At 48.5% G+C, this 19,344-nt stretch overlaps 1 protein-coding gene across 2 annotated transcripts; it reads right to left on the minus strand.

Annotated features, from left to right (window-relative positions):
• Nucleotides 1-3,938: 3,938 nt before the first annotated feature.
• Nucleotides 3,939-17,333, minus strand: LOC137751135 (epidermal retinol dehydrogenase 2-like). Of its 2 annotated transcripts, none has more exons than XM_068525570.1 (7): nucleotides 17,230-17,333; nucleotides 14,156-14,502; nucleotides 11,069-11,200; nucleotides 8,721-8,820; nucleotides 6,531-6,675; nucleotides 5,533-5,658; nucleotides 3,939-4,240 (listed from the first exon to the last, which is right to left on the minus strand). In XM_068525570.1, the coding sequence occupies exons 2-7, from the start codon at nucleotides 14,486-14,488 to the stop codon at nucleotides 4,147-4,149; spliced, it is 930 nt and encodes a 309-aa protein (XP_068381671.1). In that variant the 5' UTR covers nucleotides 14,489-14,502; nucleotides 17,230-17,333; the 3' UTR covers nucleotides 3,939-4,146. The 2 variants fall into 2 exon arrangements, with proteins under 2 accessions (XP_068381671.1, XP_068381672.1); XM_068525571.1 differs by lacking the exon at nucleotides 3,939-4,240 and adding an exon at nucleotides 6,153-6,210 and having other exon boundaries at nucleotides 5,563-5,658.
• Nucleotides 17,334-19,344: the final 2,011 nt, after the last annotated feature.

Consider the following 19,344-nt stretch of genomic DNA (forward strand, 5'->3'; position numbering starts at 1 on the left):
AGAGTTTACATAGGGGACATAGTAGAAACTGATGTTTATTGAGTGTTGGTATGTACCAGACCCTACATTAGGCATTTTATCACCGTCAACTCATTTAATCCTTGTAACAGTCAAAAGAGGAATTACAGTCATTTGCAGAATTGGAAAAGGGTTTCAGAAAGTTCAAATCACTTGACCTAAGTTGCATAGCTGAACTGATTCGAATCCTCTTCTATGACTTGGGAGCGCCTGTGGCCAAGATTACTAATGCCCATTTTCCCACGTTTAGAAATCTCTGCCGTTATTAGATGGAGTCATGGCTGCTGTAATAAAAGCTACAATCCCAGTCTCACTTGCATCTGACTAATAATATTTGAAGAGAGTGTTGTGTGGCTGTTTCTAGAAATATCCTTAAAAGGCAAATTGGTGCCTATGTCATTTTCATCCTTACCCCTTCCTACATCTGCTGCCTGGAAGGTTCTATGATGGCTGCCATCTTGGCGGTGATGATGGTGGCGACACTGCAGGGATGGCCGAGTGAGGACCTGTCCGTAGCCCAGGTCCCTGGAACTTCATAGAGCGGAACCAGCAGAGAAGGCGTGGTCCACTCACCTCTGGACTTTCACACAACAGAGAGAACACACTCATAGTTTCTACCTCACTGTTATTTACGAACATTATTACAGCTGAACATCATTTTTAAATTAATATAGAACTCAGTACCTTGTCAAGCAGCACTGCATACGGCAGAAATGAAAAGATGTGGTGTAAGTTCAAGTTCTCAGGTGGGAGGTGGCAAGGGCTCAGAATCGTACAGACCAGAAATCTGGGGATCCGTATTTGGCAGTGGAAACATTTAGTTCAAATTGACCTTACTCTACCTTGAAAGCTCTGTCACCTGCTGAGGGAGATTGTAGCATGAGGGGAAAAGGTAAGACAAATTCAGAATTTTGCTATGACTTGGATGTTTCTGCTGCTTTAAGTGGTGTCTCCCAGAGTTGAACCCAGGCTGGAGAGCACCCACGTGCAAACGGAGGTGTGAGGGAATAAAAGTCTGTTTCCAGGAGGCCCTCTCTACCTACAATCTAGAGCCTCGGATGGTTGAAACAGCCAACACCCTCTGTGTCTGATGAGAAGCCCTTGGAAGTGTGGATTCCGGACAATGGCCTTAGCAGAGTAGGACTGTGGTCCTAAGCCTTTTTCCAGCACCTTCCATTAAAGGCTGTTTGCCAGACATGGTATCCAGCACAGTAGCAATCATCAAATGATAGGTTTTTCCCCTAAAGCTATGCTTCAGATGGCCCCAAGGGAGTCTTTACTAGATGGGGAGGGACGGGGGAAGAGAGAGAGGCAGGGCATAGATGCCAGTAAGAGAGCAGAGCCAGGACAGAGCAAAGTTCTGGACTTTGCAAGACATGCAGTGAGTGGGAAGGGCTTTGAGGTGGAGTGGGTCTGTGGGTTCCATCTGATAAGAGGATACATAGATATTTAGGGAAGCAGACTGTGACAGAACTGTAAGTTGACACCAACACCTGTTTTTATCCTTTTCTACAGTGATATAACCCCTGATCTTTAGCTTGTTCATTCAGGGCAAAACGGGGACCACACTTAGCATCCATTGCAGGCTGGTTTAGTCATGTGACTAATTCTGGCGGATAGGATGTGGTGTTTGAAGCCCTGACTCCTAGTGTAATGATATTTGGAGGTGGAGCCTTGGGGAGGTAACTAGGGTCAATTAGGTCATGAGGGTTGAGCCCTCGTGATAGGGTTGGTGCCCTTATAGGAAGAGGAAGAGCATGATCTCTCTCTCCATGGCCACACGTGGAAGAAAGGCCACGTGAGAACACAGTGAGAAGAGGGCTGGCCGCAAGCCAGGAAGAGCCCTCACCAGAAACTGAACCAGCTGGCACCTTGACCTTGCCCTTCCCAGCCTTCAGAACTGTGAGAAAATAAACCTTTGTTGTTTAAGCCCCCCCAGTCTGTGGTATTTTGTCATGGCAGCCTGAGCTAATACAACATCACAATGTAAAACCCAAGCCCCCCAAACCCCCCAAAACCATGGTCACACGTTTTCCCCAGCCAAACTCCTTCTAATACCAAGCGTTCTTCCTCATTCTTGAGCAGCGTGCCAACTACAGGATGATGCCATCTGGAGGGCAGGGTGCCCACTTCTGGGGACAGCCCTTGTTTTCCAGCCTTTCCAGTCTTAAGGCCTCCTTAGGTGTTGGGCTCTTGATCATGGCTTCCTTAGGATTAAATTTCAGATGGAAACTGCTCGGAAACACACACTGAGGACACTTGCTCCCCTGTGGTATTAAACCAGCTTGTTATTTGTTACCCTCTAGAATCCTCTAATTTACATGTGGTCTCTTCTCCTGTGAACGCTTCAAATAAATCTGAATTCACTTAGACAATTGTATGGGTACTGTAAAACCACAATTAAATTTCAGGCCTTTGTAGTCGTCCAGCCCAGATGCACTCCAATTAGAAATAATTGCTGTTAACGCTGTTATGATGTGGTGGTGCCCACTCTGCCCCAGACCTTTGTTCTACAAAATCCCCTGAGAGTCTCTTCTTTATTCTTCAACTAAATAGATAGGCCCCTAGAATATACGCTTTTGGAATTGTAATATAGGAGCAATATTGTGCCTCTCTCTTAATTAACCTTGTTAACCAAGGATTTGGAGCATGAGTTGGTTGGTGTAAGCGGGCCTTTGATCCTCTGAATGCACGTCTCCGGTTGAGAAGGATGTCACCCTCGCGAAATAAAACGCCTTTTCTTCTTCGGCATACGCCAAATACCTTCATGATTCTGGTTTAATGAAATAACGTGTGTAAAGCGCTTAGCTTCGTGCCAGGCGCGATGAATATGAGCTATCGTTTTTAGGATCACAAAAGGAGTTTTTTTTAAAAGGCTTTCTGAAGGGAAAGGAAATACAGGGGCGGAGCTGTCAGAGCCACGCAGGAAGCTCAAGAGAAATCAGTCCACAATGAATCCCAGATGCCGCATTCCCTGAGATGGTCGCTCCTCTAAGAGAATCTTACCCCCAAGATATTCAAACTCTCATTTCTTTTGACTCTCACAGGGTCTTCCAGGATACTTCTCATCCCTTCCCGCGCTCCACCAAAGGATGGGAAAAGACAAAGGCTGCTCTTTCTCTTGCAAGGCAGGCGCTCCCACCAGCCTGGGAAGGAGCTCCAGGGATACGGTAATTAACGTGTTTCTCTTCATCTTGCTTTTATAGTTAATCTCCAAAGCGTGAAAAGAGTTGGCCAGTTGATTAAACTGTAAGCATACAATAGATCTGAAGTGAAGGCAGCCCTGAGGAATGCAAATGGATAAAATTTTTCATTCTGTGATAAAAATACCTCACAAGAACCCCAACTTGAAATACTAAATGAAGCACTTGAAATTACCCACATGGATATGATTTCTGGCTTAACAGGGAACAGGTCATCTAACTCAGTAGAATATCATTTCTTCAGGGCAAGAAGCAACCATTCTTGAATCTCTTCTAGGAAAGAAATGTGACCCTATTTAGAGTGTGGTCTAGAATCACTGCCCCTCGGGTCACCCAGGGAATGTGCAGGAAGGCTCCCTGACACAGTGGCCCTGGTGTACCCTCAGCAGGATACCCAGGGCTGTAGAAGCAAGCATTTGTGTAGCTACTGTGCAGAGGGGGACATGGGAGGCTGGCCTTCCTACACCAGGCGGCACAGTTTCAACAAGGCCAGGGCTGAGAGCAGGGCAATGGGGAATCCAGAGCTCTGTGTCCTCTGGAGAGAGGGCACCCAGTTCAGCACTCACCCATCAGCCCTCGTCTCCGCTGCCCAGTGCAGGCTCAACCGCAGCCAGCCCCATCTGAGCAACCTCCCCAAAGAGCAAAGCGAAAGGCAGTTCACGAGAGAGAGGGTTATCTCACTTTCACAGCTCTTGCCAGCAAATGACAAAGATGGGCTGTTTTTTGTTTTTTTTTTAATTTAAAATACTCAACCGAAAAGCAGTACGCAACATTATTTTCAAAGGCATTGGTTGAAAATACTAGTCCGGACAGCAGACGAAGAACTTGTGGTTTCCAGATACATTCTGTCGGACAAAGACACTTCTTCATTGAAACACACATTATGTAACTTTGGGTATCAGGTGACGTCAGCCAGAGTTGGTCTTCAGTCTTTCTTCTTATGGCCAGAGAAGCCATCCATTGAATTAAAGATACCCATGTACTCAGCCAAAAGCATTCCAACCTTGAGGGGCAAGAAACTAAAGAGAACACAAGAGTGAACTTTCCTGGTTATAATTCATGAAAGCATCTTTACTGGCTCCGCTGAAAAGCAGGGCCACTGACTTGTTGCAGAAGAAGTCATTCACACACTCCCACCTGAATGTCCCTGCCTCATGGTCACTCAGGGCTTGTCCACCACGTGGGAGGACACTGGCCCAGGGTCTCTGTATCTCTCCTTGCTTTATTTACATTATTCAGTCTCCAAGGCCTCACTACACTCTGTAATGATGGATAGGAAGCCGTGAAGTCCTGTGGAGTCGTGAGCCTGGCTTGCATCCTAGTTCTGTCACTCGCAGTGTTACTAGCCTCTGGAGACTCAGTTCCTTCCACTGTCAAAAGAGGTCATCGCTCTTTCTTTCTGGGACCACTGGGAGGATTAGATGCAATAGCTCCTCTGAGCTTTGGCATGACCCAACTAAGACTGTTCATCTTCTCCACCCCGCTCCCCCCTCCTGACACTCTGACCCCGTCCATCCTGACGTTCACACTGCAGGGTGAGGAGAGGCACAGTAAACACACCGGAGACTCGTCCTAGGAGCAGGGGGGAAGAAAACGGCCCTGTGCTCATCGTACCTCCGAGGGCAGCCCCAGATATCCAGGTGGTTCCTGCCCTCCCCGGCTTCAGGTCTCTGGTCAAATGTGACCCTTCCCCATGAGACCCCTGTGAGGACCATACTGACAATTAAATCCTGACGTGCACTCTTCCACCTCCTGCTCTGGGATCATCTTCTCCTGCTTTGTATTTCCTTCATAGCACTTATGACCACCCAGAATATCTTTCTTTTACTTCACTTTTTTGTTTGTTTGTTCCCTCCACCAGCCCCCCCGAGAAGAGAATATCCAATGAGAGCAGGGACTCTTGTCTCTCTTGTTCTTTGCTGTAACCCAGATCCTGGGATGGCCAACAGAGCATGGCACACACTCGCCACTCTAATGATGATTGAATGGATATTTGAAGGAGTGTGTGATGTGGTTCCCTGTCACTGAACTTCTTCGGGTTTCCAAAGCCTTCTCAGGACCTATGCAGATATCTCCCCATCTGGGCCCAGAACTAACAGCCTATGAAAGTAAATGTAACCTCCATTTTCTGACTCATGGGAAGCACTGCAAGTATGCAAATTTGAGATTGTGTCAGCAAATGGGCACAATCAAGGGATCAAAATTCATTCATTTAACAGATATTTTTTAAGTGGCTCCTCTCTGTAGGATCTGGAGTAATTTGTTGATACGACTGACACATTACGGAAGTAATAGAAGCAGATACTGTTACCTTTTTAAAAACACTATGAAGTACATAAATCTTGGCATATATAAGTATGGTTTTTCTTGCAGGATAGCATCTACTATCTTCCTGACTGCATATTCTGGTTCCAGAATCGGTAACAGAAAAGGACAGCTAGGGGGTCAAAAAAAAAAAAAAAAAAAAAAAGCCACATATTAAGAAATTAATAAAAGCAATTCTTAAAAATAGGATAAAACAGTTATAAGACATTATCATTTATTTGCTTCTTTCCTTGCCAGATTTGATCTTTTTCTATACTTACTTCCTTATTATCGACCTGGCAAATAATAGCATAACTAGGATTCGAAATGAAAAATGATTCTAATTAATACACTGATGTTACAATATGCACATACGTGAAACCATATTAAATGAATGGTCTAAATGTTGTAAAGCAAGTCTTTGAGAAATCACTGCCAGGACTTCCCTGGCAGTCCAGTGGTTAAGACTCCATGCTCCCAATGCAGGGGGCCCGGGTTTGATCCCTGGTCAGGGAACTAGATCCTACCTGCATGCCGCAACTAAGACCTGGAGCAGCCAAATACATAAATAAATAAATATTTAACAAAAAAAAAAAACAAAAAAAGAAAGAAAAGAAAACTACCTGCCTGTCATCTCATGAGTGCAGACTGGGTATTTATGCCCCTTCAACAATTTCTGGTCCTTCTGTGGAATCAGGGATGAAGGCAGGATGGAGTCAGGTGGCAGAAAGGGGGTGCGATGGGAGTGCCGAGGAGATGGGGGAGGAGGTCTGGGCCGCAGGGTGGCTGCAACTTGGATACAGCCTTGATAACCCATTGCTTTTAAACCCAGTTATCTTAAACACAACCGCATTTGAGGAAAGAAATTCTGAAACCATTTATGAATCAGGCTGCATGCTGGAAAGATCTTTTTAAACAACTTTAGAAAACAGATAGAACACAATAAAATGGATGGCCAGTCATTTTTCAAAACATAGTTTCTTTGAAATCAAAGGACATGCTTACCCAGTAGTACAACCGTCAAACATTCCAGTGTTGATAAAAAATGGGCACACAATAGTGGTTTTGACCCCATTTTGTTTCTTGGCAAATGTTTCCATAAATACCGATTCAGCAAATCCAAAGGCTGCAAATTTAGTTGCACAATAATCTGAAAAAAGACAAACGATGCTAATGCATAGCGTAAAGTTTTAAAATGTCATTACATTAAGGTTTCCTCGTGACACGAATACCAACAGAGAACGGGACAGCAATTTCAGAGTTCTTATTCTGTATGATCTTGGTCTGCTCCACCTGGAAGGGGCGAGGAGTGAGTGGGAAGGACCACGGTCACCTCAAGGTCAGAATACAATGCCCACGTGGATTCGCGGAGAAGCAGGGCTGCGGGGAGCCTCCTGAGAGGCGGGTCACACAGCTGGCCTTTACTCCCGTGTTAGTGATGGTCAGACACTCTGCCGGCCGTGACATGGGGCTCAAGATGTGCGTCCTGTCCCTGTCCCAAAGAACTGCAGCCCAATCGGGGCAGGAAGACGCACAAAAGGAGAAATAAAATAATGGGTCAAGTGGGAGTCTAGGCAATGGAGATCAGTGTGGGCCATGATACTCAGATCAAATTTTCTTCCAACTCTAATTCTTCCACTTCCGGAAGAGAAACAAAGGACTCTGTCCCTTCCACCTAAACTGCTCAAGCATCTTCAAATGCAGGGGGGAGGGGAAACTGGTATTTGTGTCAGTTTTGAGCTCTCTGTCCTCAGTTACACTCACTTCAAGTAAACACCTGAATATTCAATTTGCTAAATGGAAACGTGGGCGGAAGAAGAGGAGTCTAGGTGGACTTACCCTTCCCTCTGCCTCACATGATGCACACTTCCTGGCTCCGGTGGGAAGCAGCTCCCCCAGCTGGCAAGATCCAGGCCCCACATGCCGGGTGTGGGCTGCCCAAGACGGGGGGGGGGGGGGGAGCCGACAGAAGGAGGGGCGGGGAGGGGGGGGTCCTGAGCCGCCTCTGGGATCATCTGAGTCGTTTGGTAGAAATGCAGCTCTCTGAGCTCCTCGACCCCCGAGGTGAGGAGGTGTGGGTACGGCCCAGGGCCAGGGAATCTGCATTCTAAGGAGCATACCTGAGGTTCTGACACAGGGGAGCCACCTCTCACCCTGTGGGAACTCAAAAGGCTTACACTTGTTCCTAAGGGGAGCACGGGTGGGAGAGACGTCCGTCTGAAGACAGAGATGTTGTGTCCAGGAAAAGGATTAAGAGGAGTTGTAAGTACACCCGTATTATTTCAAAGACCCGTGATTTCTCAGATGTACGAGACAGAGGTAATAATAACACCTGATGAATTCTAAGGAGGACAGAGGAAGGGAAATCCAGGGCACAGGGAGATGTGTACAGACTGCTAATATTTTGGGTGATGCGTGGTTCCAGAAACCTATCCATGTAGCTGAGACGTATCTGCTGAGACTAGTGTTGTGAACCTTGAACCACACTGCTCAGCTCAAAAGCACTAGGCGGGGCCCAGTCGGCCGGCTGGGCCGTCCACTACTGAGTGCTGCAGTTAGGGTTCCGGTGGGTGAGCCTCCAGGAGGGACAGGACTTCCGCTCCTCCTAGAACCAGCTGCCCCAGTGGGCCGCCTTCACCGAAGACCTTGGCGTACGTCTTTGTCCCCTCCCCACTGCTAATGTCAAGTCAGTTGCCAGGGGAATGGGAGTCACAACAAGTTCCTGCCAGTCTCCAACCAATGGAAAAGCAAAGAGGTTAATTTTAAGTTTCCTGGGGTGAAGACATTTTCTCTAAACTCACGGCTAGGGGAGACCACTTAATGGAAACTTAGGAGGGATGAGGGTCCCCTTATCATCCTGATAACAGTGCCGGGGGAGTTCTGGGGGACGGTGACTAAGCTGATCCCTTGTGTAAGAAATTTATCACTAGGGTCTCTCTTTTCTCTTTTTTTAAACCCAAGGGATTGCCTAAGACCTAGTGCTTCCGAAGTGCATAGTTCAACTTCGTGTAAGTATAAACTGCTGGGTGATTTTGCTGGACCATGAAGTTCTCAACCACTTACCTTACTGAATATCCCTCTTCATCTATTATCCTTTATTATTAGTGCATAAGGTCAGTGCTGATTATTCAGAGCTATTACTCAAGTTAAAGTTACAAGAAACTTTGCAATTGTGAAATATCACATTTCTCTTACCGGCCAGCCCATTTACTCCAATTAATCCAGCTGAACTTGAAATGCAGACCAAATGTCCATGGTCATTAGCGATCATAGCAGGTAGAAAGGCTTTATAAGTCTAAGAAGATCAAGGTAAAATGTTTAACATTTTATGCCACATTTTATATTTTTTTCAGATGTTTATATGATCACTGTGATTGAAAAAAAAATGTTTAAGCTTAAAAAAATACCTGAAGGCACTGGGATATTCAAACTTAAACATCTGGGAAATAACCATCTTAACTTGTTTAACCTGTATCAGTGCTTTCCTGACGGCAATTCCAATATTATTAAAAATAACTTACTCAGACTTATATTTTGCTCATATTTGACTTTTAAAAACACAATATTAAGCCAATAATTGAAGCAGTATAGGAAACTCTCAGTTGTGGCAGCCACAATCCACAAACCAATAAGAGCACTCAAGGATATGATTATTTCGATTCATGGTGCCTTTTTTCCTCCCTGGGCTTATATTTGAATTTCAGATTTTTCCTGAACATTGTTCACAGGACATGCGGCTGCTGGCTTCAGTTTAAAAATATCACTTTATTTTTAAACTCATCTATACTTCTTTGAATAATGGTTTCTTATTTTTATTCCATGTCAGAAAGGAGAATATCTGTTAGACAGAGGAGACACACACTGTGTCTCAGTATGTATTACATAGAATACCTTCACCTTTCCTGTGGGACCTGGGGAAAAAAGGTAAAAGAGAAATAAATTTTGGGACATGTATTCTGCAACAAAGGAATAATGAATCAAATATGGATAGTTGCATACTTACATGAAATAAATTTATATTCATATTTTCAAATAGGAATAATATGAATAAATATGAGAAACGGGATCTCTAATAACAGTCAGACAACCTTTGTCTGCATCTCAATGAGTTTGAGAGAGAAACTAACAGAGAGAAAGACAGAGAGAGAGAGAAGCGGAGAGTCAAAGAGGCGCCAACAACTCAGCGTGACCCACGGCATCCTGAGTTCCGACGGTCCACGACGAGGGGCGTCACTGCTCTGTGGGACACGCCCCTTGGGAGCATGGTCACCATGAGCTCTCTGACCCTCAGCAGTCACGTGCCTGCTCCGGGCAGGTGCTCAAAGGGCGTTTGCGAACTCGCCTGGGAAGAGTGTACAGAGGGTGAGGACTCGAGGGGATGACAGGGGCCAGGGCAACGCCAGAAGCTCACGAGCAACTAGCAGGGGAGAGAGAAAGAGGAGACCAGGATGGAGACGCGGACAGCGGCGGGGAAGGAACACAAAGCCCCGGGAGCGGACACTGAGGAGACGACGCCCTCATCTTCACGCTGACCGTACATCCTAACTTCTGTCTCGAGAAGGAGCGGGGCGCTTGCAACAAGACAACATCAATCACTTGCAGTCGTTCCTGAAGGAACTCGGTAGCCCCTTAGCTCGGAATCTTTCCATCTTTCTCCCCAAAACTATACGGAACGCTGAAACTACCACCAGCAGCATTACGTTTTTGGTGAAACCGGGGACACAAAACCTACAAACTCCAAATGGCATATGAAGGCTGTCACAGGAGAGCTGGGCAGGAACCCCTGAGGTTGGCGTGGGGAGAATGGAGGGGGTCTCGGAAATGCCCAGCAAACTCTCACTCCCTGATGGAGAGAGCTGGTCTGGGGGACGGGCTGTGAGCAAGGGCCGGGACGGGGGGGCAGAACGAGGGCACGTGTGTTGCTGGGGAAGCTGTGACTGGTCTTTGCAAAGGCCAGGAAGATGCAGCTTGAATGTGGGCACATCGCCTTGGAAGTCAGGGCTGTGCCTCAATGTTCAAGCCACGTAGTCACCAGGTGGGACTGGTGGGAACTCTCCTTTCCCTGGTTAGGTGCCGAGTAAGGTGACCGTGTGTCTTGGTTTGCCCTGAACAGACCTGATTGATGCTTGCTTGTTAATCACGCCTCCTTTCACTTCAAGAGAGTTCTAGCCAGGAACTCTCTTAGGGAAACGATAAGGTCACCTGGTCATGTCTAAGCACGGTCACTTTTAACTTCTATGGTCCCTTGTCTCACTGGGCTGTTTTAAGGCTTCTTCATGAGGTGCCTGGGATAGTACCTGACACAGGCTGGCCTTCAGTTCATGATTATGACAGGAGGAGAGGACAGTTGTGTCTTTGTAGGATTCTCTGAGCAGAGGCGCTGGGAGGTGTAGGTTAAGTTGGATCAGGAGAGGACAGCTCAAGCTAGAATTAAGAAGTCTGTGCTTTATTTAGAGACCAATACTACTGTAAGAGAACAAGAGGAAGGCACTTTAAAATGACAGAGTAACTTTATATTTATAATGAGAAGAAAAAATAATTACCCATAAATGTGCTTTGAAATTCACATCGATAGACTTTTCCATAAGCTCATCTGGGCAGTCGAGGAACTTTTTGCCTGTTACGATTCCGGCATTGTTGATGAGGATTGAAACGTCTCCAACTTCTTTCTTAACCTGAATTGAATAAGGAAAACAGCACCACCAGTGCAGCACAGGCAGACCTCGGAGATACTTTGGCTTCGGTTCCAGACCTCCGCAGTAAAGCAAATACCGCGATAAAGCGGAGTCACACGAATTTTTCGGTTTCCCAGTGCATATAAAAGTCATGTTTACACTATACTGTAGTCTATTAAGTGTGCAATAGCATTATGTCTAAGAGACAAGTTGCCTTAACTAAAAATTTTTTTTTGCTAAAAATACTAACCATCGTCTGAGCCTTCAGTGAATTATCGTAGTAACAAAGATCACTGATCGCAGATTACCAGAACAGACATAATAATGATGAAAAAGTGTGAAATACTGTGAGAATTACCAGAATGTGACCCCGAGACAGGAAGTGAGCAAATGGTGGAAAAATGGTGACAACACTGTTGCTCAAGGCAGGGCTGCCACAAACCTTCAATTTGTTAAAAACCTTCAAATGGTTAAAAAAAAAAACCACAGTACCTTTGAAGTGCAATGAAACGAGGTATGCCTGTAATTTCTTACATCATCCAGCTTCACTTCCCCATAGTCTTATATGCTCCCTGTCCTTGTTAACTCAGACTGAGTTAATGCGCTCTAAAAACAAAGTATGTTTATCTCCTTTGCAGAGTTTATGGCACATCAGAGATCTAAGTCTGATGCCTCTCTACTCATTTTCCTCCCGTCCTATGATGGTTCCAACACTGCAATGCTACTTTCCTTCTACAGGTAGAGCTACTCTTATACTCAGTGATTAGTAACTTGGTCCTATGCTAAAATGATGTGTAAGCAGCACACCATTTTAATTAATGCGATGGCACATCAGGCATGACAGCCATGCCGTATAAATCACGACCTGGCCCGCACAGCGATGGGGGCGGGCAGGGAACGGAGGGTGTACGATATTCACATGCGTGTTTCAAACACACCGTTGAGCTCAGAACCTGTCCGTCCTGTTTTCACCAGCTGGCTGGTTCTCTTCTCCCCAACACAGACTTTCAGGTGTAAGATCTGTGAAAGGAGGATCAGAGGGGGCCCCCGTCTGCTGCTGTCACACTGGCCAGAGTAGGTGTCAACAAACTTCAGGAATAAAAATTCTGGGAGCGCCGCTGGAGCCTTCCCCTTAGAGCAAACCTTCAGCATGTGACCCAGGCCCTTTGTCAGAAATGAGCAACAGGAATTTCTAGGCTTGACGGCAGGGGCTGCGGCTGTCCCTCTGCCTTTGTGTTTTGAATTTCATTCCTGTGACCTGTGTCGCACAGCAGGGGCCCCGTCCCCCCGGAATCGGAGGGCACCACTGGTTGCAGCACCACTTACATCTCCAGCTCTGTGTGTTGTGTGCACACGTGTGGGTGTGCACGTATGGGGGTGAACCTGCCTATGAGGATGGTGCAGCTGGGCACAGGGAGGCGGTACTACTGAAGCCAGGCAAATGCTGCCACCTTCCTCATCTGCTGATGCAGAAGGCCTGGGTCCCAGCACGGAGGCTGACGTGCTGGGTATCCACTAGCCAACGAGATCCACAGCCTGGGAGAAATTTAGGATGCAATCGAGAAAGTTTCTGGCTCTGAAAGTTTGCCCCTTGTTTACACCTTCTTATGGGAAAAAAATTCTCTGGTACCTCTCGTCTATCAAGAACAAGAAGTGGAAATGGGTGCTTTATAGTATCAATATCTTAAGGTCTTTTGTGTTTAAATATGAACCAATCACTGCTTAAGAGTGGCTGGAGACGTCAGTCATAGCCAGTGGAAGTCAATGTGCCGGGCGATTGGCGCTCCAAGTGCAAAGAGCTTACTTTGTGAGGGTGGTCACAGCAAACACCCCTGTGCTTTGAAGGGTGGTCCCTGCACAAGTCCATGCCAGTTTGTTAGGTCTGGATCCCCAGACTCTGCTGGGCAGCCTGCGATTGGTGACGGTGGTGGTCACGGACGTATAAAATGTAAAGACAAAAGACAAACTTAAAAGAGACTCACTGGCCAGGGACCTGCGCTAGGGAGTGAGGTGAGAAGCCGCAAGGGGATCCCGGTTAGAGCCGACAAGCTGTGCAGGAACCTTCCCACAGGCCGGTCTGCCTCCTTCCTTCTCGCTAAACTGGGGAATTCTGAGAGCCGCAGAGAGTGATGTGTGGAGCGCTCGTGCCAGTGAGCGGGTGGAGAAATCCTTCTCGGAAAAGGGGCAGCCTCCAAACAGGTACGTGCCTCCACGAGCTAAGAACGCCCTTACCGCTGGCCTATTGGAGCTCTGGTTTCCTGAAAGCGTTCTTTCTAAGTGCATCTGTGTCATTGCCAAAGCAGCAGCTGCAGTTGAGTCTTTAGGATGAATATTCTGATTTTCATATGACCACTTAAGAGAAATGCACGTTAATGGAAAGCTCTGTTGGGGGAGAGGGAAGAGCTGGACTTACAATGAGGCTAGATATGGGTTCACATCCTGGCTTGGTCCTGTGCTAGCTCGGTGACCCCAAACAGGTTATTTAATAGCCCTGTTTCTCAGTCTCTTTACCCTCAAAGAAGGGTGCTACGGCCCATCTCTCGCACGGTAACGGGGGCCAGCACAGCCAGCACACGTGCTGGTTAGAGGGCGTTCTTCAGAGTTAAAAGACTCAAGTCCCAGCTGTAGCTCTGCTACTTATTACCTGTGTTTCTCAGGCAAGCGACTCACCTGCCCTAAGTTTCCATTTTCTTATTTGTGATGTGGAGATAATAAGAGGCCTGACTTTACAGGATTGTGATACAACTCATACAGGGTGCTAAGCATGGTGTATTGCATGCAGTGAGAACTCAAAAATCCTAATTCCCACTCTCCAATATTTTTTAAAGTAAAGGGATGTGGGAGAGAGGCACATCAGCACTGAGGAAGGCAAACAGACAAAGAAACTGATGGATGTCAAAGAATTTACGTAGCGTTCTCACTACCCATAGGAAACAGCAAGCACCCCAGGTTTACCTGATCGGCCACTCTATACACTTCCTCCTTCCGGCTGCAATCACAGGTATAGGTATAAACCTTTGTGGCTCCAGCTTCCCAAGCCATCTTGCTGGTCTCCTCATTCCCCTCCTTGCTGACATCCCAGAGAACAAGCACCGATCCAAGGCGGGCAAATTTGAGGGCTAAGAGCCTTCCAAGTCCACTCCCAGAGCCTGTTATAAGTACGATTTCACCAGCAACACTCTTCTGTGGCCTTGGGATGAAGGTAAAAACCATAACCTCCAGAAGGGCAAACACTGATTTTCCTAAGAAAACGAACAAGTTCTTGACTGAGTTCAGGTTGGGCGCCATGTTCTGGCTGACACCTATAAAGCAAGAGAGATTCACATAAGGACCTCGGTATCCAATCCCTCTGAGCTTGCTTACTCCATGGAGCTCATACTTTCTGCAATAGTGAAAGAAACCAAGAAGTGTGATGTAAACATCTCTCCTGGTAGCTGACTCTGAACTTAGAAAGGGGAGGGAACCCACAGGGACCATCTCGGCCAACTTGCCTTCACAGCAGCAAGGTCATTGCTATCTGCATGCCTGCTAAGCATTACACGTGACAGAAAGGTTCAGTACCCAGGAACTGTACACGTGCCCAGATTTAACCCAAAGGAGAAGTTCACTATTTCTCGTAGTTAACCTTTCTTCATAATAATCACAGGTCCTGATTATTCACAGTCAAAGTCTTGACCATGTGGTGTTTATGATGTAACTGCTCCCTTCTGGTTTTATTTTTACCTCCGTTTAGGTTTCTGTTTTCGTATTTGCACTGTTGTTCTTTAAAATCTGAGATTCAAGAGGAAAACGTAAAACCCTATTTGTATAATGTACCTGGAGGGGAGTAACCAGACGTTCGAAACCTTTCGCCTGGACTTGCTGTCACCACACGGTACCCCTTCCCCATGCTCTGAGGCCCAGATCACTTCCCACTCGGCCCTGTGATTGTAGGATATCGGTGGGAGATGGGTAGGCCCTGCCCCTGCCTAGCTGTGGAACCTGGGGCGGCCCACGAAGGCCCTTTGGGCCTCGGTCTCCGCACCTCTACTAGTCCTGTGGCCTCGGGTGGTTTTGCAGACGGGATGAGAACGTCTGCGGTGCGTGTGAGCACAGTGCTGGCCAGCAGTAAGTGCTTTCCAATGTTACCTTGTTTCTCAGACCCACGGGAAGGCACTCAGTAGGTCTGCTGAATGAATAAAAGGCCTCCCCTTGACAAACACATACAAGGCTCAGTGCTTCCGTCCTATCAGTTACTCACACTTTAGTGAGAATGAGTGTGTAAGATGCTTCACTAACAACCAGCTGAGAAAGAAGGGAAGGTATAAGAGCTTCAGGATGAGGAGAGAAGGGGCAAACTGTGCTGTGGGTGGAAGGCTTCCCTGAATGGAGTGGTCACTTGAGAGGCGGGGATGAGGACAGAAGAGGGACATCATTAGTGAGGTGAAGCGGTTCTTCACTTACTTTGCAGTTTGGCTGAGGACAGACCAATTCTCACAGATTCATCTACAGGACGGCTTGAAGCATGGTCAGACCCTTAGGAAATTGTGACCTGAATTGTTGTTTCTTGGCTCATTCTACAGATGGGACTGAGGACCAGAAGAATACGTGTGTGGCTTAGCCAGGCTCCCTGTGCTAGTTCGTGCAGGCCAGGTGAGTTCATTATCATGTTTACTGAGCACCGACCCCGGCCAGGTATGATGCTGGTCCCTGGGGCTGAAGGGGTGGGCAGCCTCCCATAGTCTCTGCCCTGGTGAGACACCTCTCTCCTCAGTGTCTCCAGCACCACAAGGGTGGCCGGAAGCCTCACCACTGTGCTGGCTGACATGGAAGTTACCGGGTTCTAGACTTTGGTGTTCTGCTGTCTCAGTGCCGGCATGATGCAAGCCCTAAAACAAGCCCCTTGTTAATCCCTGTCCTGGCAGATTCTTCCTAGGTTCTCCAGAGCCTAGCATCCTGCGGTCTCCCTCATTTGGGGTTTAGGGTGTCTGCTGGGTACCTGCACAGGTAGTGAGGTCTAGAGATTAAAGTTTGGGTTGGAATTCTGGATCTGCCACTGACTTCTCAGCATCCTTGCTAAAAACTGTTGCATCTCTTCTGCCTCAGTTTCCTCATCTAAATAGGGGGATTCTACGGGTACATGCCAACATTTACGAAATAGGGAAGGTGTGCAAGTTAAATGAGGTTAATACAGGTATTAAGGAAAGGAGGGTAGTATGGTCACTACTACCCCGTAGGAAACTTCTGAGCAGATTGGGGAAAAACAAAAAAGTCCCCATTGCTGCGGGCAGCCCTCTCCAAGAGGTAGAGGAGGGCGTGGCGTGGGGTCGGGGCAAGAGGAGTCGCGCTGGGCTGGATCTCAGCCCCCGCCAGGTTACGCACCCCTCCACCCCCCCCCCCCCCCCCCCCGCTCCCCATAACGTGGAAGCCTTGCCAAAACAGTGCCAGGCACGTGACAGCAAAGTAAATAATAGCTAAGGCTGTGATTGGTGTTCCTGCTAGCATATGAACTTCGGATCCTCAGCTATACCAAAGAAAGACGGTTATAGCATGCATAGGAACCCAGGTAAACGTCTGGTTCTGTTTTAGTATAAAGTTTAGGAAGTCAGGGAGCATGTGCATTAAATTTAATCATCAGGCTGAAGACTTCTTTGGTGTCTCCATCCCATGGTTTACCCCCTTGGTCCAAAAGCTGAGTTAACGTGGTGCAGCCTAAACAGGTGACTTCCGCTTCCCCGGCCAGGGCGCGGCCGCAAGTCGGCCCTGGTACCAGGGGGCGGGGGGCGGAATGGGGTGAATGCGGGGGGATGGCTGGGGAGGGACAGGCAGATGCACAGAGCAGCGGGGAGCAGGGCACCTGGTCAGAATGCCCCGGAGAAGACGAGGGGACCAGGGATCAGCCCCGCGCTGCTCCGGGATGGGGCGGGAGGCCACCAGCTCACTCCTCGGGGGCCCGCGCTCGTCCCCGCCGCCCAGGCTCCCGGGCTGCGCCGTCTCGAGGCGCCGCCCCCCCTTGACCTTAACGCAGCCGGCGGGCCTCGGCTACTCACCCGGTACGCGCTGCCCTCGCTGCGGCCGAGAAGTCGGTCTGCTCCGCCGCGGGTCCCGCGTCACTGGCTCTCAGCCTCGCGAGGCTCCGGATTTATCCCCGCGCCGCCGGAGACCACGTCCAAGGGCGGGACGGCCGCGCCCGCGCGGGGGTGGGGCGCCCGGGGACCCCGCCCGCCGTGTGGGCGCGCGCTCTCTTTTTTTCCCAGGCGGCCGGATGCAGGAGCTGGAGATTCTGTCGCGGGGACCCCTCGCGCACCTGGATTCCGAGCAGGAGAAGCACCAGGGGGTGTTTAAAAATTGCGATGCCCAAGCTGCACCCGGGATTATTAAGTCAGAATTGCCGGGTTGGCAGGGGGCCCTGGTACGAGCGATTAAAAAGCTCCCCAAGTTGGGGATTGGCATGTACACACGGCTATATTTAAAATGGATACCCAACAAGGACCTACTGCAGAGCACAGGGAACTCTGCTCAATGTTATGTGGCAGCCTGGATGGGAGGGGAGTTTGGGGGAGAGTGCATACATGTATATGTATGGCCGGGTCGCTTTGCTGTGCACATGAAACCAGCACAACAGGTAAACGGCTCTACTGCCACATAAAATAAAAAGCTCCCCAGGTGTTTTTAAAGCACAGCCGGAGGTTGGGACCCCCGTAGAAGAGAACCGGGGGCGGCAGATGCGGGGCCCCTGCGGGAGGGGGCCAGGTCCAGCCTCTGCAGCCTGCAGTGCGGGGCACAGATAGCAGTTAGGGTCAGCGTGTGGCTCCTCCGCTTGGGATCAAGGTCGACAGCTTCGCTGGCCCGGATCAAGGTCGACAGCTTCGCTGGCCCGGACTTTGGCGTGTGGGCCTGGGAGAGCCCGGGGGAGGCGGGTGGGGGCGGAGCTAGCTGGGGGCCGAGGAGAAGCGGAAGAAGTTTGTTCTAACGAGATGGGGTTGGGAAAAAGAAAGTCAGCACTGCTTCTGATCCAACCGGTGTTTATTGAACGTCTTCTCTGTGTGCAAAGATCCAGAAGACATAGCAATGCTACATCTGTCAGGGGAAAAAAGAAAAAAAAAAAAAGATAAAAATCAGTTAAGAACCTTAGATAATCATTTAATATGAGTCACCACGGAAATGACTGAAGTGACTGAGTTCAAGGATCCAGAAGACACAGCAATGCTACATCTGTCAGGGGAACAAAAGATAAAAAAAATCAGTTAAGAATCTTAGCTAATCATTTCATATGAGTCACCACTGAAATGACTGAGGGTGGAGTTTGATGGGTGGCGTAAGGAGAAGAAACACCAAGTTACAGGGTGCTGAAGGAAAAACTGGGAGTCGGGACAAGATTGCCTTTGGAGTTCAGCCAGGGTTGAGTTGGACGCCCAGGAGTGCTGAACACGCAGAGGAGAGCTGGTTAGCCAACCTATATCTGGGACAGACCTGGGTATGTGAGGAACTGCACATTTGTTCTTTATTCGGCTGTGAGAAGAGCCAGGTAGGCTGTATAAGCCTGGAGAATGGGGCAGGTGTGTTCATTGGTTTCAAGTCAGCGAACATCACCCGAGGACATGTGCCGTGGGGGGGCCTCTGCATGGCTGGGGGAACCGCAGAGTCTTTTGTGGGGGGATGAGACACAGTCAGGAAGTGCACACCTGCAGATGATATAGACATGCAGGGAGGTGCCCCGGGTGCATGGAAGAGGGGCACCTGCAGCCTGGATGAGGAGAGGTAGCTGCGAAGAGACTTCCCCACTTGGGGACAGAATGGGTCGAGGTGCGGGGGGCACTCAGCAGGGAGTGAGAGTGGACTAAGGCACAGAGAAGTTGGGTGATGGACTCCAGGTCAAACAGCCCACCTGCAAGAGCTCAGATCGGGGGACGTCGGAAAACGGCAGCCTTATGTCATCTTCATGGTTTCTCTGAGAAAAATCCTAGGCTGTCCCTCTTCTTTCTGGTCGGAAGTTCACAGTAGACCTCAAGAAAGAAGTCTCCAGCAGTATTAGAAAGCTCATTGAAACAAAACGAATGTAAAGCAGTGGGGCTCCACTGATGATACAGTTCAGGGAACTAGAGGCCCCGCCTTTGGAAAAGGCCTCAGTCTGACTTGGTGTGGGAATGCTTAGTGGATGACCA

The sequence above is a fragment of the Eschrichtius robustus genome, chromosome 17 (assembly GCF_028021215.1).
Source record: "Eschrichtius robustus isolate mEscRob2 chromosome 17, mEscRob2.pri, whole genome shotgun sequence".
Taxonomy (NCBI): Eukaryota; Metazoa; Chordata; class Mammalia; order Artiodactyla; family Eschrichtiidae; genus Eschrichtius; species Eschrichtius robustus.